The sequence below is a fragment of the Mauremys reevesii genome, linkage group 10, assembly GCF_016161935.1.
Source record: "Mauremys reevesii isolate NIE-2019 linkage group 10, ASM1616193v1, whole genome shotgun sequence".
NCBI classification, from domain to species: Eukaryota; Metazoa; Chordata; order Testudines; family Geoemydidae; genus Mauremys; species Mauremys reevesii.
This window is the reverse complement of record NC_052632.1, coordinates 11,219,005-11,242,503: the sequence shown is the minus strand read 5'-3', so window position 1 is coordinate 11,242,503 and position 23,499 is coordinate 11,219,005. Positions and strand designations below refer to the sequence as shown.

Below are 23,499 nucleotides of genomic sequence, written 5' to 3'. Positions count from 1 at the left end.
TTCTGTGTAATAAAGCAAACAGAACACTTGCTTAGCTATGGAGCTTGTGTTTCCCAGAAAAAGAGGCTGGTTATGTTTTGTTTTTTATTCTTGCAGAAACTAGATTTTTGGTTGTTTGCTTATTTAATTTTATTTTTGAAAGGTTCCCTTCACTCAAAGTTTCTTTTCTATTTAAGAAACAGATGAGTTATAGCTGTAGACCACCTGCTTCCATTGCTCTATTCATGTTTTCATTCCATCAGTTCCTTCCCTTGTCTAGTCTTGATACTATCTCGTTGGTGTAGTAGTGAATAATTGGGGACTTTATTTATTTATTTTTAATAATGCAGGGTGCTTCTGCTTATCCAATAGATAAAGGCAGTCTCTCTCTCTCTTTTTTTTTTTTCCTTCCAGGAGAGGGGAATTGGAATATTCAAGATAGATAGGACAATTTGGTGTAGCCTTTCGTTAATTTATCTAATTTCCTAACTAATGCATCCTCTGAAGGTTGTTGGACATATTTTATGTTGGGTATTATCTGTGTAGTCCTGTCTGTGCAAAGTGCATGCTTTCATTCCATATTTCTTTTCTACCTGTGTACTTAGGAAGTAAATATAAATAATATCTCTAATTATAACTAAAGGCATGATCTAAACCCACTGAAGACAATGGGAAAAACTCCCATTGACTTCAGAGGGTTTTGAGGCCGACCTAACTGTGGGTCTCTTGGAGGACCAGGAAAACAAATATCCTTTAGCCCCTGTGCAACATTGTCTGTCTGTCCCTCCCTCTCCCTGCCAAAAAAAGAAAAAAAAATCTGCTATCATTGTGTAAGAAAAGAGCTTTCTGTAGGTTGTATTTGAAAATAGATTAATTGGGGGATATTTTATCTTTCATCAAAATGTTTTCATACTACTTATCAAGCCACCCCTTAGGAAGAAGACCTACAGAACTGAATAGGGTTCTGTAAAAATTACTCCAAAATCCTATAGAAATTAGTAATGAATAAGAGCCCCCCTGTAGGTTTTTTGAATGAGTCTATAGAATTTTTTAGCAGCGATACAATTTTCTGTTACATTGTGTTGGTTAGTTTCAAAAACCTGCCAAACGTAATTATATTCATATCGGATCCCGTAAGATTTTCTATAAGTGATATTGATCAAATCTGCAGGCCTTTTTGTGTTTCCCATTTTATTTGTAATTCTGTGTTTTTATTGTTTGTCTGTATGTTATATAGATTCAGCCTTGTTTTTGTTTGTTACTTCCTGGGGGAAAAAAAAAAGAAAGGGAAAAAAATGGAAAAAAGGAAGCGATAAGAATAACCGTGGCTCTTCCAAGACGACGTGGCAGAGAGCACAAGGACAATGTAGAATTCTTTTTTTTTTCCTTCTCCCCATCAAATCACTTTCTAGCCATGTTCAGCAGAATCCCTGAGCTTTTTATTCTCAATTATTTGTTTATTTTTCGTGTCTGGTAGTGTTTTCCAGACTAATCCCATTTGTATTGTTATTGTTTATAATAGGTACAAGTGATCCATATGTGAAAATTAAATTGAATGGAAAAACTCTATACAAAAGTAAGGTCATCTACAAAAACCTAAATCCAGTTTGGGATGAAACTGTTGTGTTGCCAATAAAGACTCTTGATCAGAAGCTCCGGGTCAAGGTAAATGTTTGTGTAGGGTTCTGTAACAATGGAAAAAGCTCCTCTGAACCAATTGTGGTGTGTGTGTGTGTGTGTGTGTATTAATTCAATTTGATGGTTTGACACAGAGAACGCGTCTTCAAAACACAATTAGGACCCAAAGTTTTCTAAGCTTTATATTCAAATGCACACACATCTTTGCAGATTTTACTTGGATGTTGTGTTTTCAGTGTGTGAATGCCCCAAATCAAAATAATCTGTTTGACTGGAGGCGTTTAAACCTACTGTTCCAGACTCTGCCCTCAATTACATCTGTGCAACCTCAGTGAAATCAGTGGGGTTTACCTGAAATAATTTAAGAGTGTAATTTGGTGAACTGAGTTGAGTGGAATTATTACCTGTGAGGTAGTGGTGACAAGCAGCAAAGCTCTTTCTCATTATGAGGTAACTTTATAGTTAACAGAGCTGCAAGCTACCAGTTGTAAGCACTAATTGCTAAAACATCTGTAGCTAAAAAACTGCCTGGTTGTGTACAGTATTTGATTGTACTATACTACCAGATATGTTGGAATGGTCCCAGTCCATTGTTGCACACATGACTCTGTTCACCATATGTCAAGAAGGTATTTCAAAATGCTGTTAAAATATTCAATTAAAAATCTACATTAAAGAATGGAAATGGAGAATTATCCCTGAACATCTAGGCTTTGATTCCCAAAATATGGGATGAAACTCAAAATGTCAGTTCTTTTTTCTGATGTGGCAAAACTGGCTTAGGATGTGAAAATAATATGCATTTATTTTGCTACCAGGTATATGATCGAGACTTAGCCTCCTCTGACTTCATGGGATCCGCATTTGTGGTGCTCAGCAACCTTGAGCTCAACAGGTACTATATGAATTTATTAAAATGTGTTACTGCAGTTTAGTTTAGAAATGATCACAACACTTTTGTAGCAGCTTAAACTTTAGCTGTGGGTTGTCGGTCTGAATGTGGAGCCGGGAGACAGGAATTCATGTTTTATTCCTGGCTCTTATACTTACTTACTGATATCTCGGGCAAGTGCATTTTCTTGCATTATGGGCCCCATGGCTGTACTATCTGAGTGCCTCACAAACATTAGTGAATTTATTTCCACAACACCTCTGTGAGGTAGGGAAATATTATCATCTCCATTTTCAGAGGGGGAACTAAGGCAGAGAGATGAAATGATTTGTCCAAGGTGATGCAGGAAGTCTGCATCCGATCTAGGAATTGAACACAGATCTCACAAGTCAATGTCCAGTCTTTAACTGCCAGACAATTCAGCTGGACAAGTCATTGTCAGTTTCCTTTCCTGTAAAATGGGGATAACATTGATCAGTTTTCTGCCTGTCTACAAGTGGTAGGTTATCAGTATTAACTAATTGCTATGGAAATACAAAGTATTATTTAAAGTTGCTGTGCTGAACTTTGTATGTTTTGTGGGAGCTGTGAGGGGGAATATATGCCACAAAGAAATACGCCAGATTGCACATTTTAATATTTAGACTCAATTTTGAAACCTTTAAAATGTGCTAAATATCAGCCATAAAAAACAGAATTTGCACAATTCACTGTGAATTTAATAATGAACCAGAAGCTAAAATGAAGCCTACAGATGCATTTCTTTTCTGCTTGCAGAACTACTGAACAGATTTTAAAATTGGAAGATCCAAACAGTTTAGAAGATGACATGGGAGAGATTGTGTTAAACTTGAGTCTAACAGTCAAGCAAGGAGACTTCAAGAGAACTGTAAGTGGCTTAGGAAATCAAATTTATAGCTGGAATGCACAAAAAAAGAAAGCTTCCCTAATCTGATTTACTCTATACTGGGAAATGCCACCTTTATTTTCATCCTCTGAGACTCAGCATTGAAAACTTGATAGTTCATGATTTAAAAATCAACCACACTGGACTGGATAAAAGTTGCTTATGCTTCTATCGCCAAGTGCTTCCGTTCTGTGGCTTTGAAGGGTGAGCCCACGAATAACAAGTCTCCATATATTTCAACGAGTGGTAGGTCTGTGCGTGTGTGTGTGTGAGACCTCTCTAAAAGTGTATGCCCTACAGCTTGCAGGCCTGCTCTTTCAGGGCATGCCGTTTTCTCACTATAAGCATGGAGTTTAGATTTTTATGGATTTTTAAAAAGGTGTTAAACCTCCAATTAGATGTGATTTTTTTTCATACCAGTGAAATATATATATCAGTTTGAAATGTAAAAACAAGGATTTACTATTAAGACTAGGTTGTGCCTGCCCTGCGTTGGTCCACATTGCTGAGAGGAGGGAAATGGACACAAGGAGCTATGTTCTTGCAAAACTGAGAACAGGCCAGGCACAGTCTTAAACCTTGCCAGATTCTTCAGTGAGCTTTGGATCAGGCTCCTGTTGCAGAAGTGCCGTGGGACTCCAGTGTTGAAAGTGGTGATAGAAACCCAGAAAGAGCTGGGCAGAGGCTGCGGAGAGTGTGATTAAAGGGAATAAGGGCTTTCAGGATCAGGGTTTGTGTGAGTATTTTTTTTTTTTTTTAAATATCACCATTTGTGTTTCACACAAAACATGGACCATACCTAAATCTGTAATTTCATCTTGCAGTCGTGTAGAGCAGTGGTTCTCAAACGAGGGCCGACAGTTTTTCAGGGAAAGCCCCTGGTGGGCCAGGCCAGTTTGTTTACCCGCCGCATCTGCAGGTTCGGCCGATTGCAGCTCCCAGTGGCCGTGGTTCGCCGCTCCAGGCCAATGGGGGCTGTGGGAAGCTGCGGCCAGTACGTCCCTCGGCCCGCGCCGCTTCCTGCAGCTCCCATTGGCCTGGAGCAGCGAACCGCAGCCACTGGGAGCTGTGATTGGCCGAACATGCAGGTAAAGAAACCAGCCAGGCCCGCCAGGGGCTTTCCCTGAACAAGTGGCGGCCCTAGTTTGAGAACCACTGATTTAGAGAACAGGTTGACAGCAAGAAAAGCCCCAAAGTATATCATTTGAATAGATCCAATTTTCAAGCAAGTCCAGTTTTAAACACATAACTAATAAGTTTTGCAGGTAAAAAAAATGGGAAGTGTTTCTGTGAATATTAAATATAACAGTTTTAATTTTTCAGAATCCAATGTGAACACTGCAGTCTACTGTAGATTGTTAAACTAGACATGTGGGAATTCATAGCAGGTATGGGATATTTATGAAAGTGAGAATGTTACCAAAAGACAGGTTGGGGTGGAGAATATAGGAAATAGACTTCACAAGAAAGGTGTGCCTTTCATTATTGTTTCTTCCTAGTAGCTGCCTGTTGTTAAGAGTTGTTAATTTAGTAGGTAATTTAATAGTGTGTTGTTGGAAAGTTTTTGATATTTCTCCCTCTGCATATGATTATTTAAAAATTTCAACAACAGCCAAATAATAATAATAAAAATTCCAGAACACTTATTTGTGTTGTGCTGATCTCACCTAGCGTTTATATATGCTGTAAGAAGGTAGCTTTTCCTATACCAATGGGGAGGGAATGAATTGCCTAGGGTGACCAGATGTCCCGATTTTATAGGGACAGTACCGATATTTGAGGCTTTTTTCTTATATATTACCCTCCACCCCTGTCCTGATTTTTCACACTTGCTATCTGGTCACCCTAGAATTGACTGATCTGAAAGGTAAGAAAGCAAGAAATGTTGCGAGCATGGCCGTTAACGTTCTGACCGTTCCGTAGTCATTAATGAGACACTCTCTCTATGTCAAAGTCCTCTAATAAACCCTGACCATTTCCCTTGACATTTTGGCTATTCTTACTAGTGTAAGCCCATTTGGCTGGGATGTCAGCTCCCCCATTAACCTAGTGTGCAAGGCATGGGATGGCATCCAGGTCATGGTGTGCAGTAAGGGGCGAGACAGGTGCCCAGTCTATGTGAGAGCTGCTGAAGGCATTTGTTCTGACTTGGGGAACAGTTCCTCTGGCAGCATTAAGGAAATGTGGGTCAGAGTGGCCCTGGGGATTCTGGCATAAGAGAGGGGGCAGCATTAGTCCTGGGCAGCAGCCTTGGGAATGCCTGGGTCTGTGGTTAATATTCAGAGTGCAGATGCCTAAAGAGTAGGTGCATGCTGTGAAAATTTCACTGACCATATTTTAGGCCCTTGTGTTTCAAATGAAAATAGCTCAGCCATTTTCAATAGAATCAGAAGAGCAAAATGGTCTTGTCCATGCTATGCACTTAACAGCAAGCTTATTTCCCCCACCCCCCATTTTAAATTAGCTTAGTAGACCAGATGGCACCAAAAGTTCGAGCCATGCATCTACTAATGGCTCAGGGTCTCTTCCACTTTTTATACCTGATGCTTTGTTTCCTTTTATTTCTGGTGCAATGCAAGTGTTCTGTTTTGTTGTTTGTTACAGTCTGCGAGGGAGGTAGTTTAGTTGAATTCAGTAGTAGAGCCAACTCTGTGCTAGTAATATGCCTCCCTTAACACAGTTTATAAACCAGTGTTCAAACTATTTGACTAACCACTTTACCGGTTTTTCTCCCTTTGCTTTTGGATTTTATCTGTTGCAATGGTGGAAACGCATGAATAGAGATGGTCAAATCGGAAGAAACAAACTTCATCCAAGGTAACCCATATCCCTTTTCCCTGTAAATCTCTTGTTCCCTTTTTCCCCCACAAGAAATTTCTTCTTCTTCTTATGTAGCATCTCCATTACTGGAGGTTTGCAACCATGCTAGCGCATTTTGTACGCTCCTCCGGTATTCTCTTTGTGGATGAATAGTCCTTTTGAACAACCCAGGATTCCACACCATCCATCTGAGATGGTTTTCTGTAACTAGTTTGAAAATTCCTAGTACAGGTGCGGACTGTCAGGCCCTCTCGGCCATGATTCTCATTCCTTTCTCAGTCTGATGGTTGAGTGAGAAATGTTGGACTTCTTGTTGTTGTTTTTATTATAGTGGCAACTGGAGACTCCACCGTGCTTGGGTGCCCATTGTGCACACGCATTGTAAGGAACAGTCCGTAACCAGAAGAGTTTACAGGGTAAATTGACAAGGAGGAGGAGATAGAGAGAGATGAAGGGACTTGCCCAAGGTCACACAGAAGAATGGTGGCATAGCTGGGAATATAACCCAGTCTCCTGACTCTCAGTCCAGTGTCCTATACATTGTACCATTCTGTCTCAGTTCCTGAGCAGAGATTGCCTCAGATCCTTCTGTTGAGGGTTTCCCCTGATGGAATGAACAGGTATTTTGGCTGCTAGAAATAGAATGGTGCCATCAAGATGTGCATGTACCATTACTGGGTAGCCACATGAACGTCTTCCCTTTGGGCCATTTTTTTCTTTTGAACCCACTTATTCCATCATGCTTATGTTGGATTTTTAAGCTATTCAGGAAAGGGACTGGCTGTATATTTGTTCTGTAAAGCACCCAAAATGCTTCTGGGTAGATGATGATGATAGAAACTTGTGATATCATCATCAGATCCTGAGAGCTTACAGTGTAACTTTAGAAAAACCTAATTTGGCTCTTCTAAGAACATCTAATATCTGGGGAGTTTCCTCATAAAGCTGTTTGCACCTATATGAAATTGGTAATTACTATCCCTTTCAGCACATGGTAGATAGGGACCCGCACCAAGGTAAAATGCCACCAAAAATACTTTTGTAAAGAGCACATGTAATGTACATTCTGGGCACAGATCTGCAGCTATTTTGGCTTAACCAAACAGTTCCAGGGATAACGCTGGCTCTCTACAGCTATATTCATACTGCAGAGATACAGCAAGAAATTGCTAAATGGAATATGACAGAAAGCGATGGAATAATTGAAGAGCTCAGCAGTTTAGTTTTTAACTAAAGCCCTTGAAATTACTGGTGCCCACACTTGATCAAATGTGGCTTGATCTCTCTTTCTGCCATGTGTGCGCACACACACAACTGTCTCTCAAATCTCACTGGCGTGGAGTCCCAGGACAGGAAGCCAGATATTCCAACTCTATTCCGTTCAGTCCAAAACAGCCAAAGTTCCGTCTTGCTTTTTTTCCTTTGTTGTATATTCTCTCTCTGTATTTTAAACACTTGATTTGAAATAACAGAGATAAAGCTTTAATTCATGTTGGCAGGTCATTCAGTTCCCCAGGCTCCAGCTAACATCTTAACATCGTTTTAAATAAATTTAAGAGATGCTAAAGCATGATATTGGATTAGTGGATGCAAGATTATTGTTGAATGAAAAAATAGCTGCAACCCTTTGCTCTATTCAGTTATAGCCACTAGAGGGTAAGAGAGCTTCAGTTCTTCACAGAGAAGACATAGTTCAGGCTCTAGTGTGATCTCTGAAGAAAAGCTTCTGTGGCCATCCAAGGCAGTAAAGAATTTCCCAGAATGTGCTGGAAAAAATCTGACAAAGCAATATTTCCTAGTTTATTGATTCTGCTACTGCATTAAAACACTAGTACTGTCCATCAATAACCATCTTTAGTTAGGAAACTCTGGTCTGTGGAAACAGTACTGGCAGTTTGTGGCAGAACATAAAGGCTAGAAAGAAAAATTGTGAACATGGGGAATATAGATGTCTAGGGAAGGCAGGAGAGGTTATGGAAAAATGGCCAGAGGAGTGTGATGGGGTAGAAGAAATGCAGACGGACTGGATAAAGATACCAGAAATATGGGGGGAACATTATATAATGGATACACAAACTCAGCACTGTTGTTTTGGCTATTACACTTTGGTTGCTGTCAGGGCCTCTGAGAGCAGGTTTGGGCCCTGGTGAAAAAATTTTTTCGGGCCCCCCAGCAAGGGCGGATCGGCTAAACAGGGCCGATGAAGCCAGGCTCCGGGCCCCCTTCCAGACCTCCGGGCCCCGGTAATTTGTACCGGCTTCCCCTCCCCGCTCCCCATCGGCCCTGGTTGCTGTTCAAGGAGGAAAAATTCCATATACAATCCATTTGTGCAACTTGGTTCCTGATAAATCTGCATCACATTGATTAAATTAAATGTGTCTCAGAAATCTACATCTCTAACATGATCAGGAAAGCAAATGTTTTATATTAGTGGTAGCTTAACTTCTTCTCAAGATGAATTAAAGTGGGATTTTATTGTAATTTTCAGATCCTGTTATGTAGTATTTTCATATATGGGTAGAAGGACTTAAAGGAAAAAAAAAGTTACATTTTTCAGTCTTTGATTTCTCAACTCTCTATATATCTGAGATAATTATGGCTTATAACTGGATCTGATCCCCAAAGTTTTATCTTAGACCGGATAGCAGATACCAGTGTCACAAATGAATCTTCTTATTACTTTAGTCACCAGTCCATCTTGCAGGGATTCAGTAATATCCCCAATGGACCAATGACTCCACACTGGTACCAATGACTGTTGCAGTCCCATGTGCAGAGTGGAAAAAATATAAGTTAAACCTGTTGCTGAATACTTTTTATTTACTGTCCTTCCAACTCCCTATCTTCTTTAAGAAAAAGCAAATATAACTTTTTTTAATACAGAAAATAGAAGACAATAAAAATCATGCAAGCATTGGCTATGGGTAGGATGCAGAGATGATTTCAGATACTGAGTATGGCATACAAAATCAGTATGGTGCAAGAGGTATCGAACTGGGTGGCTTGTATATTTGTCAGCATATATTTATCACAGCTCTTAGAGGGGGGTGTCACATAAAGCAAGTGATTTGGGCATGATTACATACCCAAAGGTAGCAAGATATGTGCACCGCATTCGGCGCCCCTTGCTTAGGATGGGAGTGTGGGATAACGTTGTTTTTTGATATAGCTAACTCCAGAATGTAATTTGCTTCTTTGCTCATCAAACGTCCATGGTGCTGCGGAAGGAAGCATGGCCCCTTTGTTTTTAGGAAGTATTCACCATACTCGATCTATCTGTAAGCAAAACAAGATGAAGTGCCCCCTTCCCTTCCTCTTTTTCCAGGCTGCTTAGCCTATAGAGATATTTTGGGGCATAGGGGAACACTACGTTTGATGCTTAGTAGCCTTGTTTTCCCCAGGTGGCTAGACTCTTGCACCGAGGGTGCCCTGCATGTTATTTCCATCCTTTGTACGCATGAATAACCTTTAAGTGTTGAACATCTAGGAAGCAAACAAATGGGTTTGCTTGGGGGGGTGGAGGGGATTGACCTGCAGCAGTTTATTCCTAAAACAAGTGATTCAATTGCCACCTTGATATCTAAAGCTGATTGAATAAATTGGCTGAAAGGATGACTCTGGATTGAAGTACTCTCACTCCTCTTATCACAGGGGATAATCCTTCACCCTCCTTTTCATGTGTGTGTTTGCCTGCCTCATTGTATTTGGCTCTCTATAGCAATACCCTTTGGGCAGTGGTGCCTCTGTGATCTTTGAACGTTTCACAGAGCCATAGAACTCAGTTGCCAAAGGGTCATGTGCCATCACAGCAATCTCCCGTCAGTTCAATTGCCTTTCTCATCCTCCTCTCCTCTTTCCCAGAGGGAAACTGCCTCTGCATAACGGTTTCCCTGCCTAATGAGTAGAAGTCCAGAAACTTGTTTATTTTTTTTTATTTTGCAAATTACAGTGGTTCCAATTTCTACTTTGACCTATTCACAGGAATTTGAACACTTTCTGTTGTCCTGTCTCATCCTTTTAAGTACAGGAGGCGAAAGACGGGTTCATTTTACGCTTGTCCACCTCACTGTATAATTTAAATAAATGTATGATGGTTTCTTTTTTATTGCTCACCAGCATACAGAAAGGCTTTGACCCTTCCCCACAAGCACTGTGCCCTCTCTGGGGAGGCAATATAACCTGGTAGTGATTGGAGGAGCCTTTAGGAGTGTGGGCGCCTGTGTTGTGTTCCTTACCAGCTCTGCCACTGACTGGCTTTGAGATCGTGAGCACGTCACTTAATTTCTCTCTGCCCATCTATAAAGTGGAGATAATACTTGCTGACCTCATGGGGCTTAATTAACACTGTGCAAATCGCTTAGGTGACAAGCATGAGAGAAGAATTTTAATGAAATAATTTTTATTTAAAAATGAATAATAAAATATCTGCCCCTTCTTACCTTGGGTGACAATGACATTCACCTCAGTGCAAACTGTCCACTCCAACACTTTAAACCCATGGAAATGATCAATGGTCTGGTCCAAACACTCCCACGGAGGAGTAGCCCCATGTGCCAGCCACCTGCATTGTGGTGGATAGAGCAGCCTCCTGAGAGCTGTTGCTCCCTCTCTCCCCTCCCTTCCCCCGGAGATGGACAGGGATTGAGCAGAGCTGGACCAGGCCAAGAAGCAGATTTTGACTGTTCAAGCCTCCTACTCTTACTCAGGGCTGTTGGCAAAGCCAAAATTTAGTCCTTACGAAGTTATGCAGGGGGCTTTATGTGGCCCCTTTGCCCTGTATTGAATGTTGCCCTGAGGACTTGCGTACTGGTTAGGAGGACCATAGGCCTGGATTGCTACCATAAAACACTGGACTGATCAAAACCAGAGAGGATCCCTCTGAGAGGGCTCACCAATTTGATTTTAAAATTACGTGATGATAACTTTCTTTGTTGCTGAGCCTGGAGACTCTAGCTAAGTGGAGATTTCAGTTTTTAAAAAATGTACTGTGGATAATAAAGTTACTCTGTCTGTTTTTTTTGTGAACTAGCTTCAAAAACCTATTCCTCCTCCAAGGAAGGGAGGGAAAATCCTTGGACCTAAAGCAGCAAGTACATCACATCAAACATGACTGTGTTAAATACTAAAATGTTCAAAGTGCGACTGAGATAGATAAAGGCTTTGATGGGAAGTGGATATTTCCCAGGGACATTACAAGCAATAATCCAGATGTTATGGTGTAATGCAACGAGTGTCCATGGATAGATCGGGAGCTCAAGCCAAGCAGTGCCTGCTGTAGGCCTTACCCCTCCACTCCCATGCTGTTCTGCCATATGGAAGCAATCTCTAGGCCCCTTTAATAGCCAGCTTTGGATTCCATTTTCACAGGGCTCGTAGAGCTAAGTGGAGCTGTTTTATGGACAAGTTAGATAGAAGCCTTTCCAAGATAAACATCCAATTCAAAATTAGGACATACCAAGCCACAAAATTATTTTAGGGCATATTTCATGGAAGCGCTGCCATTTTTCTTAGGCAATTGCCAGACTGTAGGATGCCCTTTGATCCCTTGTGGACATTACTCCCTTTTTTTATAAAAAGGATTTTGAAATAGTTGCAGTGTTTAGGGAGGAATATATCTGCCGGGACTTTGAAGTATGTCCATGGGAACAGTCATGCTTTAGCTTTTTGGCCTACAAGATGAACTTAAAAAAAATTTGCGCTGCAGCTGGATTTATGAATCAAAATCTCATTTTCTTTTTAAAGGCAGAAATTTTTATCCAGTGTGCCAGGAAAGCCAAACAGTGTGTTTAAATAGAAGTATATTAATATGCATGTGGGAGTCAAACATTTGGGTGTTTTAACCAGTAAAAAGCAAGTTAAAATTTGTGTATGTATCTCCCATGATTTAAGAATTTTGTTACTGGGTAATTCTTCCTTAAAATGTTATTCCTGTCCCTGAAGTGCTCTTGAAATCTTTTTTATTTAGTAACACCATATCTTAAAACTAACGTGTCCTGTTTTCATGTGACTAGTGAAATCTCCTCCTCCCTTTTGGACCCACCAGTCTGTCATAACTGAAGCACAGAAGCATGGCATGTTTAAAATTTTTGCATGGCAATAAAATATGGCATGACTTAAAGTGAGAAGAAAAGTGTAGCCTTAAGTTTCCAGATCTCTCTGCTACTCCCCCCACAAAAAGGTCCATTTAATCATTTCCACTTGCCATAAAATATTGCCGGTGCTATAGTGTTATGTGGCGCTACATGATGAAATCATAAAGTTAATAAATATGTTGTAATTGCCATATAACCACCAGATAAATGTCTTCATGTTTCAGTGGGCATCAGTATTTTTGATTCACAAGCTCAAATTCTGGTAACATATACACCAAAGAGTACCAGCAAAGAGCTATAGGTGCATAATGGGAAAGAAAGGTGATCTGGTGGTTTGAGCACCAGCCTGGGAATCAGGAAATTCATTGTCAGTTCCCATCCCTGCCAGACTTCCTGTATGACCTTGGGCAAATCACTTAGTATGTCTGTGTCTCAGCTCACTATCTAGAAAAAGGGGGATAATAGTACTTCTGCATCTCCAGAGGTCATGTGAAGCTGCAGTAGAGATTGTGGCACTTGGAGTAAGGAAGGCCATATAAGAACCTAACAGATGTATCCAATAGTGTCTTCATGAAGTCAACTTGTTTTTCAGTCAAGTTTCATACGAAATGTGCGACTATATGAATCCATGCGAAAGAACGAAATATGGAATGGAATTGTGACGATCACTTTATTGGAAGGGAAGAATATCCCAGGAGGGGGCATGACGCAGATTTTTGTCCTGTTAAAACTGGGAGATCAAAAATATAAGAGTAAGGTAAGTATTAACAACTTCTATAAGTGTGCAAGGTAGGGCAAATAAGCAGTCTGGGTTTTTTTCTTTACACTATTGGAACTCTTTCTTCAGTGGAGTTGTGCCTGATTTATAGCCGTGTTAGTGAGATCAAAATCAGATTCAAGGAGTTTAGGTTTTTTATGTCCCTTTTCCTCATATGTACATTTAATTGCAGAATAGGAAATAGAGGATATGGGGTGTGTGTGTGTTTATATATAAAATATACACTTCGCAGTGATGGATGCGCAACACTAATATAAAATGAAACAGGATTCATGCATAACACATGGCTTTGTTCTCTGCCAGTAAAGAAGTCATTTTGTAAAGTTAAGTGTGCTGTATAGGGCAGACCCAAAAACTGTGCATTGACATTTTGAAAACATTCATTGACTTTTAAAGAATATACATCTTTAATATTAAAAAAGAACCTTTGAAATGTCCAGTACTGCTGCCCAGCGCTAGTTCTTCATTCTGTTCTTCACAGAGCTGGGCCAGAGTTCATGTTTACTTGCACCCTGTGCAGCTTCCCTGGAGTCCATAGATTGAATGGAGTTCCAGTGGGTGGGCATTTCATCCTTTCATTCTAAAGACGGGGAAATGCAACTAAAAACAAAACAACAAAATCCTCTTAATGCAAACAAATGAGCTAGATATTCTAGACTGGGTTACAGGACCTGATAATTCTAGAAACAAGCCCTGATGAGATGACTATAGAGATTCCACAAAATGTGATTATCCTGTGGCTGTTTTTCAAAAATATATAAATAATTCTAACCAAAGAGGAACAGAACATGACACTATTTCATTAGAAAAGTAGTTTTAAAAAAGTAATAAACAGATTAACTAATCTTTATGGTTAAGATGCCTTATCTCCATCTAAGGTGCACTTTTATGTTTACCTTTAATGCAGTAATCAATATTAAAATTGAAAATGTTTCACATCCCTTTATGGGAATTATTTCACTTACCCTTAGTCAATCACATATCACACAAAAGCAGACAAGGGGAGGAAGACCATAGCAGTGGTGCAAGTAATCCAATATCCTGTCTCTTGTAATGGTCAATGCACATATAGCAGAACCGCTGGTGTACTTCCAATATAATCTAATACAGGGATCGGCAACCTTTGGCACGCAGCCCACCAGGGTAAGCCCCCTGGTGGGCTGGGCCGGTTTGTTTATCTGCCGTGTCCTCAGGTTCGGCCGGCCACGACTCCCGCTGGCCGCGGTTCGCCATCCGAAGCTAATGAGGGCTGTGTGAAGTGGCGGCCAGCACATCCCGTGGCCCGTGCCGCTTCCCGCAGCCCCCATTGCCCTGGAGCGGTGAACCGCGGCCACTGGGAACTGCGATCGGCTGAACCTGCAGACGCGGCAGGTAAACAAACCGGCCCGGCCCACCAGGGGGTTTACCCTGAAGAGCCGTGTGCCAAAGGTTGCCGATCCCTGATCTAATATATTGTGTATTGCAATAATTAAGGTCCTCATCCTGCATACACTCATGTTCCTGAGTAAATTTATGCACATGAATAATCTCACCGAACACAGTGGAACTATTTGCATGCATAAAGTTACTTGTGTGTATAAATATTTGCAAGATGGGGTCCTAAGTGCTCATTCCCACCTCTGCTAAGGTCCCTCTATTTTAACATAAAAGAATGAAAACCTGGGCCCTGATTCTGATCTCATTCAAACCTGTTCAACCTCGCTGGCTTCCAAGGGCTTACCCCCCCTGATTTATGCCAATATAAGTGACATTGATCCAGGCCTGTAGTCTATTTAAACTGGAGAGGGTGGTTCCACTTCCCTATATGAGCATTTCTCCTGCCACACATTCACACTGTGCTTTTCTATTTATCGTTATGGGGAAGAAAACACTTTTAAGAGAAATGTGAATCTGCATGATAGGCTGCAGAGCCTTGCTGGGGATGCTTCTCTTGGTACTTGATGCTCTAACATCTGGCCTTGCTCCTGTAGATGAAATTGATGTGTACATAACTGTGGAAATAAGTGCCATTTAAGAAAAGTAAATATTATAACTGCATGTTTTCTAGACACTGTGTAAGAGTGCAAATCCTCAGTGGAGGGAACAGTTTGATTTTCACTACTTCTCTGACAGGAAGGATATGTTGGACATTGAGGTCTGGGGAGAGGATAACAAAAAGCATGAGGAGCTTTTGGGAATGTAAGTTTTTAAAGTGTGGATGATGATGTGATGGTATTTTTTAAATTAAATGTTAACAATGTAACCTGCTCTGTACTGTCCAGAGTAGCATTATACTTTGCTTTGCAGTATTCTGACAGCACCCAGATGCTTCTGTGAGGAGAGGAATATAAATACCTATCTGTGTTGTGTTCTAACAGAACATGCTGGTTACTTGAGCTGGTTACTTGTGACTCACATAACTACACAATTTCATTCTGTTTCACAAATTCATTGTAGTCTGACCTGTTGGGTAATCAAGTCTGTCCTGTGGCCAATGCAGGATTTTGTCCCTACTGAATATTCTCTTAAGTTATGCTTTAAATTTCACAAGCGATGGGGCTTGCATCACCTTTGCTGACAAGAATTAGTATTTGAGCTTTTTAAATTTTCATAATAGGGAAGTGTGTGTCCTATCTCTTTGTCCTCTCCTCCCCCTCCCATCAAGTCCCATCCTGTTTGTATTAGACTAGAGGTCTCGTTATCTTTTGTAACCCTTGTCATACATTCCTCCTCATTGCCTTCTCCATTGTTTGACCTTGCTATGTCACTACTCAGTCCCTCATCCTGAAATTGGATCTACACAGACAGAGACTTGTAGCTGTGTGGAGCCCCACGTGGGTCTGCCTGTGCACATCCAATTTCAGGATCAGTGTCTTAGCGTATAAGTTTAGGTGAGCGGCAGACATTGCTGATTTGGTTGACTTAATGTACCCTTCTAAACACACACACGTCATACATCATTTGAAAACATATTATATCTACTTTAAGATGTGGAAGTATTAAGTGGTGCCATTGCCATAGAAATAGGGATAAACAGTGACACCATCAGCATGTTAAAATGACCACTTTGAAATAGTTGTATTAATTTGTTAGTTTAATGACCACAAAGCATCATAACAACCATCTCAAGGTTAAAACAAAATCTAATAATAAATATGTACAGGTATCATTGAAATGTAATAGTGCTGGTGACATGTCTAGTCAACATCATTATCCTCATATGCTTCATCACTATGATCTCTGTCAACAGTGTGTGGGTTACCACAATCTTCATTGAATTCTGTGCAGGGAAGATTGTTCTGAAAACAGACACAGTTCATTGTGCAGTGACTTCTTCTGGTACAGTTGCAAATAAGGTCTTGTAGAAGCTCAGATGCCACTGGAACCTTGAAGAATGCAGAAAATACTTAATCTTCCACATTTTTCTATCCATGCTGCAATGGTGAACCAGTATTTGGTTTACCCATGTGCAAAGACATCCAAATCTTTGTTTGTCAAGATGCTGTTTTGACATGCTCGTCAAAACTGTCCTTGCATGGTGAGAGTTTGGCCAGTGACTTGTCCTTTTATGATGGTTAGATTGAGGCGCAAGCAGTTTAGGTTTCTGTTTTTTTTCTTGCACTGATCATTCAGCACTGCTACCAACTTAATTGCTGTAGAAATTGTAGCTTGCCTATCATGATCTCCCATTTGGCAAGATCTCTGAAACAATAAGCTCTATTTATTGCGACATTTAACAAATTTTTCCTCAATACCAAATTGGAATGACACAGAGTCACAACCTTTTAATTCGTGGCTAGCAGGAAATATGTTGCAGAGTCAGGAATGAGTCTATCAAAAATTGTATGTACCGGTATGAAGTGACACTTATCAATTGTGCCAATAACGTGGAGTGAAACAGACACCCTTATCTATGTGTTCCATTTCTCAAAAGTAGTAGACAGCAAGGACCAAAATATCTATATAAGTTGACCTAATTACTAAGGTTCCTTTGACCCCTCCCCCCCAAGAACCCGAAAAGCCATACTGGTGCATATAGCATGCAGAAGCATCCTTGTGTCGCTTTCTCTTGAGTACTGTACGAGTCTTGGGCTTCTGTAACACCTCTGCTGGAGATGGACTTTGCTACTTCTTCATTGAAAAAGCCTCCAGCAAGAAGCACATTTGTGTAGAGCGTGCTTCTACACTCTCAGGTGCATTTTGAGCCATCTCCTCAGAGTGAAATTTGACAAGTGGCTGCTTGCTGGATGCCATGTTCAGAAACTTTTTCCACGGAGGCACAGAGCATCCACCAATCACCTGGTATTGCTTGCATCCAACCTTAGATCCTGACTGGCACTGTCTTTCCACAGTTTCACAGAGTTACTGTTGTCATATCTGTCAAAGACTTCAGTTACAGAGATAGCTTTGTTAAATCCATTAAGGACCTGCCTCAAATACTCAGCAGCTAATTCATAGTACGTGTGGAATTTATCTCCAGCCATCATTTGTACGACAGCCATGGCATATCTGATGTACACTGTGGTTTCTTTGTTGAATGCTATTAGCTCATAGATTCTTTCACATTGAACTTCCAGCTGATGCCCTCTCTGTTCTTCTCATTGTTCCATCGGCATAAACGATGGACATAGGCACAGGTCCTATTGGATGACTAAGAACAGTTGCCATTGAAACACTATCTCTGCATCTTGCTAAAGACAGGGCTCCATGGAAAACAGTTTCTGGACTGAGAGCTGCTGTGATTGTCCCTCCCTTGCCAGACTTAAATTTTGTCTTCTTGGGCATGTCAGCAAATGTTTTGATGTCAGATTTCTTGATTGGGTTGAGGAAGCTACGTATCCCATCAGAATCAAGTGCACCTCTCACAAGTCACTATATTGCAAAATGTTGATATTTGTCATTTTTGCCACATGCTAAATGGCTTCATCATTTCTGGGGGTGGGGAAACTTGCCCATGTGAAACCAATAAAAAAATTGTAATACATTGTCCTTTGGTAGCGTTGACCTATAAACACCACATTAAGGCATTGAAATTACCTTACATGGTAAAAACTGTAGTCATAGTCCTGTTGCAGTGTTTCTGGAACTGTGCAAAAGACTTTCTCATTTCTCATACCATTGTGTCACCTCATCTACGGGCTTATGGCACTACCTGACAGCTCCACATCATACACCCATAAAATAAGCTTTTAAATTATATCTGATGTGAGTGTGTGTAGAGTGGGTACATTAAACTCCAAAAATGTAGCCCTTTTTGGAGAGTTGCTGCACATGTCATTATTTGGGGCAGGGACCCTGGCTTTAATTGTGTTAAATTTAGCATGCTTTGAGGGCATTCATTGGATAATAACTAGTAGGAATAGTTTACTGCTTCATGCATTCAAATAATTTGCAAATCTTCACCAAATGCAATGATGCCCTCTGGCCATACAAATAGTTGTGGTTTCCCAGAACAGGAAATGCTTTTTGCTGAATACTTTTGCTTATCACATGGACAAATGTTTGCGGAATCTGTTTCTCTCTTTCTTCCAAGGAATATGTGCTCATTACTTTTGATATTTTCTGTTCCTAGTTAGGCCACAAATGCTAGTACATTTCCTATCGGGCCTCGGTTTCCTTAATGTTGAAAAGATTCCTCTTGGTTTTCTTTTAGCATAGAGGGGAAAAATACTTAAGTAGTTTTTCAGCAGCTGGAGTTCACCATTTGTTGTGGCAAGAATTCATCAGTGAATTGGTTATTTTTGCAAAACAATAGCATTATAAAAGATTTTGGCATTAAAAAAAAAGGTGTCTGTGTGGTCTAGAAGGTTTTTTTAGGTTATTTTTTTTTACTATTTACAGAAAAAAAATCTCGTGTCTTCCCAAGTACAGGGAAATACTGTACACAACACAATGTACAGGAAATGTAGAGACAGCATTTACAGTTGAGAGTCTAGAAGGGGTGTTCCAAATATAGGGGAGCACTGTTTCTGGATGTGTAATACAAGCCTTGTTCTCACAGTGTAGAAACACCTGACACTCAGTGATTTTTTTTTTTTTTTTTGGTGAACAGTTCATGTGTAGCTCTAATCTGAAAAGCAGTTCTGCAAAACATAGCACTGTTGTTTTGTCTCAATGATTCACATGCCATTCTGTGTTCTTCCTGGCACTTCTATCATCACCCATAATAAAGAAAAGATTCTATGGAGACAATTGTACCCTGGGTTGTCCCCTTTGCTCTCCCAGAGCCATATTGGCTGTGCTATGCTTGTAGGATCTAAAAAATTAAAGTAAAATGTGCTTTAACATGGAAGCAGCCAGATCTGACTAGACACATGTGTTGAAATCCTGAACCCACTGAATTTAATGCTAAAACTTCCATTGATTTCCACAGAGCCAGGATTTAACTCAGGGGACGGTTCTCTTCACTAAAAAAGTGTCATTTTTACATGGCCCCTCTTCTAGACGTAACTGGATTTTCAGGCACACTGCTGCTCTTGACTGACGGCGCTGTGGCTCCATTGGAGTCAGTAAGATGGTAGCCTTACCATAACATCAAAGGGTAGGGCATAGCTGGGCTTCTAACTTTCTTTTTCTGTCTTTCCTGCTGAGTTCTTATCTTCCTTTCATAAGATATAAACACTGAGTGTGGAGCCAGTACAGAGCTGTTCTATGTCCTGAACTGTAGATATTGGAGTGTGTGCGATAAGTAGTATACCATGCCTTCCGTGTAAAGGTCTTGTTATTGCTAGGGCTTAGGACCTTTGTCCGCTTCTGAGCTGGTCAGCGAGCTATCAAAGCAATCTCATACCAGTCACTCTGTCAAGAAAATAGCCCTTTGGTAATTTTTTTTTTGGTGTGGGGGGGATGCTATATGTAGTAAAATAATCTCAGGGTCTTGGTCAAATTACATGTTGGGTTATTAGATTCTGCCTGCCTAATTCCCCTTTCATTTCCAATCAGTATATAAAATGAGGAGGAAAACTATATCTGAGGCGTTGTATAGTTCAGCTGCCGCAACAAAACACCAGGGTGGCTGATTTCAGTGTGGGTGAAATGTTCCTTCTATTTAGTCTGCATAGAACTGTTAGTAACATTTGTTCAGTGTTTTTGTATCCGTCAGGACAAAAGGCAAACTTTAAGCAGAAGACGTTGTTGATGGGTTAATAAATGAAGATGTTAAAGTTTGCAGAATCTGCCTAGGCTGAATGAAATTGTTTGTGCAAAATTCGAAGAGAATGTTTCCGCATTAAGGAATACGCTTTGAGAGAGAGACACTGTAAAATGTTGATTTTACACAAATTTAGTTCTAGAAATAGGTTTTAGGAAAATTGCTAGACTTAAGGAAAGATCATTATAAGCCATTAAATAAGAGAGTGAGTGTGACATCTTTATGAGGGATGCCTCTGGCAAGTACCAGTAGTATCTCTGCACCAAGAAACAATCCAATTATACAGCAGTGCAGTAGGTACTGAGGAGTAAGGCTGTGAGAGCCAGACCAAAACCCTGGATTTGAGCTCCACCAAGCTATAAGAAGAGTTTGGGGTCAAAATACCTAGCTATAGAATGGGTGACACCAAAACCCTATATCCAAACACTCCTGGCCTTTGTAGAGTTTGAAATCCCTATCCAAATATTAAGACTCATCTTTTAAATCCTATTTTCTTTTATTGACTTTAATCTAGTCAAGCACTGAGTTGCCTGCAGTATAAAATATTAATATAAATTGTGGTCATGAGTAAGAGGTTAAGATCAATTGCAGCGAGAAAAAATCTGACGTTAGAGTAAAAGCCAACAAACAACCCCTCTCCTCCAAATTAGCACTGAACTCAAATGATAAAACTGCAAAATTACTGGAAACAAAAAAGGGGCAAGGAACTGAATGATGCCAAAGTATGCAGAGTGCAAATTGGCCAACAGGGCAATCTTTTAATACACATTAAAATATATTACAACCAGAAAATGTGTATATAATGTGCAGTGTTGGGTGTGTGTGTGGCCACCTTGGCCAACATACTAGGGATTGAACCAGTGACCTGCAGAGCTAAATGTGAATTTCTACAGCTGGAATTGAAGCTGGAGTCAATAACAAACTCTGTTTCTGCGTGGGTAGGGAACAGAGGGGGGATGGATAACACATGCTGACCAGTAGGTTACAGCTGTATCTCTACCTAACATATACAGGTGTACTAATATGTGTGTGTGTGGGGGGGGGAAGATTAGATAGTAGGTTTCAGAGAGGTGATTAGAGGCAAGTACTGAACTAAGAACTGGGGAGATATAAATTTGGGGGAAGGAGGCGAGTAGAAAACTGAGATTGCCACTACACAGGAATGTTATATTAGGAATTTAGCTCAAGGGGGTATTTTGGTCTCCTAAAAGCATAAATAAATGTGTGGGTTTAGTCATTTGCTCTCCATTTGAGCTGACTTTGAACAAGTGATTGAATTACCTAGTATTACTTCATGTGGTGCTTCGTCCTAGGCTTGTATACTGCTGCCCATCACGGTAGTATCTGAACTCCTTCCACGTGAAATCAATAGTAATAGCGAAGTTCCACTCACTTGTGTAACAGTAAGAGAGAAAAAAATGGTTTCCAGAGCGTAAGGGAAGTGCTGTGACAGTAATTGGACCATAGTAGCAGTAGTCGAGAGCTGATTGCTGGTGTAGAAATTACTACATTCATCTGTTAAACTCAATTCTTGATTAATTTTTCACGACAATTTTTTGCCGTCTTATCAATTAAATTAAATGACTCAAATGAATCAGATTAAGTGTACTAATTCTCTAAGAGTTTTGCCTTTTTCCAGTGCAGATGTGGAGCCTGTTTGCAATTTTCTAAGGAAAAACTGTATCACATATAGATAAGGCATACCAGCAACTTGAGTGAACACAGATGTTTTGAGTCAGTTACTTTCTATGGAAATCAAAAATGAGTTGAGGAAACAATGCTTACACTCCCACATCTGCGTCCCTCCCCACACCCTTACACTCAATCTTCTCTTTTGACCTTTTGTTGATATTAATTTTTTGAATGGGTGAAAACAGTCAGCCTTAACCAAAACAAACTGGAGTTAAATATAACTCTACTTTTATGACACAGATTTCTGATGAAGTTGTATCTGTGTAAGATGTACTCCTTTCTCTCAGATAATTGTCTTCTTCCCCCTCCCCCCCCACTCTTATTGTACATAACACCTACAGTTATGATCACTAAAAGAGATTGGAGAAAAAGCAATATTTTCTGAGTTTTTCTCAGTTTTGCTTTGTGTATTTGGCAACATTCTGCATACAGTTACCAGTATTGAATGAAAGCTGAAGCTGAACTTATTTAGGATAGTTAGGTTGATAGACTGTGAGAAGCGACCAGAAAACATGGCAAAGGTGATATCGATCTCTTGGATTAAAGGGATAAGAGTTTGAGGAAAATGTCTCTGTATTTCTCTTCCCCCACCTCCTCGCCTTCCAGGACTGAAGGTGTAGCAAGGAGCATTAAATGCAAGCTCTCGCACTGGGAAAATGGGTTGAAATTGGTCTTTGTGTAGTACATGGAACTTGGGTGCTCTTTTCTTGGTTACCTTGTTTCCTCTTCCGTAGCACTTGGATGCAATCAATAAGAATAAACTTACAACTAGTTGTGTGTTTAACACTGTGCACTACATCGAGTTCACAGAGAGTGAGAGGCATGTCCATTGATTCCAGTAGTTAGAATCTTATACAAATAAACGCTTCCTAATGCAGAGCAAGTGAGCGGCTTACACTCTCATCACACCAGTGATTTTTACTTCTTAGGTTAGATTTTTTGTGTGTGTTAATTTAAATGTTTTTTGAGAGGTTTTTCCAAACATTTACAGAAAATAGGCTCTTAAAAAGCAGAAAGCATGCAATTTATAGCAGATGGGTACAAACCGCTCCAGCTCTACAACTGGAATGGGATCAATCAGGAGCAGTGCATGCACCATTTACCCAGAAGAAACCCACCTCGGGGACCCCTGTGGAATTTTTGCCTATTAAGACAACACCTTAACAAGTTTTGTTTAAATAAAAACTTGTCGGCAGGCATTAAGTGGAGTGAGAATTCTCTCTATCATCCATCCCACATCCGCTGGAGAAACGTGACTCCCCATATACCATGGAAATAAAGTTTCTCCTGCTTGCTTTTTTTTAAAAAAACTGGAAACTTTTGTTCAGCTTATTTTTAAATGCCAAAACCAATAGAGCTTCCTGAAAGTTCCACTCCATTTACTGGACTTCCACATAGAAGGCAGTTAGCTGTGCTAGGTGTATAGACTTTGTCACATTTGACCATTTGCTTTCAGGCTCTCCGGCAAACTCTCTCTTCTTACCCCAACCTGGTCTCTTGTTTTGTTGTCTCTCTCATTAATGTGTCCTTTCTTTTTTCTTTTCTTTTTTTTTTTTTTCAAAAGTGTCAGAG

The 23,499-nt window shown here is 40.3% G+C and overlaps 1 protein-coding gene and 1 long non-coding RNA gene across 12 annotated transcripts in view; one reads left to right on the top strand and one right to left on the bottom strand.

Moving 5' to 3' along the window:
• MCTP2 (multiple C2 and transmembrane domain containing 2) overlaps nucleotides 1-23,499 on the top strand; it is a 178,763-nt gene that overhangs the window by 73,677 nt on the left and 81,587 nt on the right. For 10 of the 11 annotated variants that reach the window (XR_005585626.1, XM_039492368.1, XM_039492369.1 and 7 more), the window contains 6 exons: nucleotides 1,502-1,644; nucleotides 2,436-2,512; nucleotides 3,287-3,398; nucleotides 6,198-6,233; nucleotides 12,921-13,085; nucleotides 15,154-15,284. Coding sequence is in view for 10 of the 11 variants with exons in the window: in XM_039492368.1 (XP_039348302.1) it covers nucleotides 1,502-1,644; nucleotides 2,436-2,512; nucleotides 3,287-3,398; nucleotides 6,198-6,233; nucleotides 12,921-13,085; nucleotides 15,154-15,284 (664 nt within the window). In the remaining variant the exon portion in view is untranslated. Of the gene's footprint in view, nucleotides 1-1,501; nucleotides 1,645-2,435; nucleotides 2,513-3,286; nucleotides 3,399-6,197; nucleotides 6,234-12,920; nucleotides 13,086-15,153; nucleotides 15,285-23,499 lie in introns of those variants that run through there. The other variant, XM_039492374.1, reaches the window with a different exon arrangement.
• Nucleotides 13,538-23,459, bottom strand: LOC120373654. The gene is made up of 3 exons (XR_005585627.1): nucleotides 23,411-23,459; nucleotides 21,517-21,627; nucleotides 13,538-13,706 (listed from the first exon to the last, which is right to left on the bottom strand). It is a non-coding gene; the product is annotated as an uncharacterized LOC120373654 (long non-coding RNA).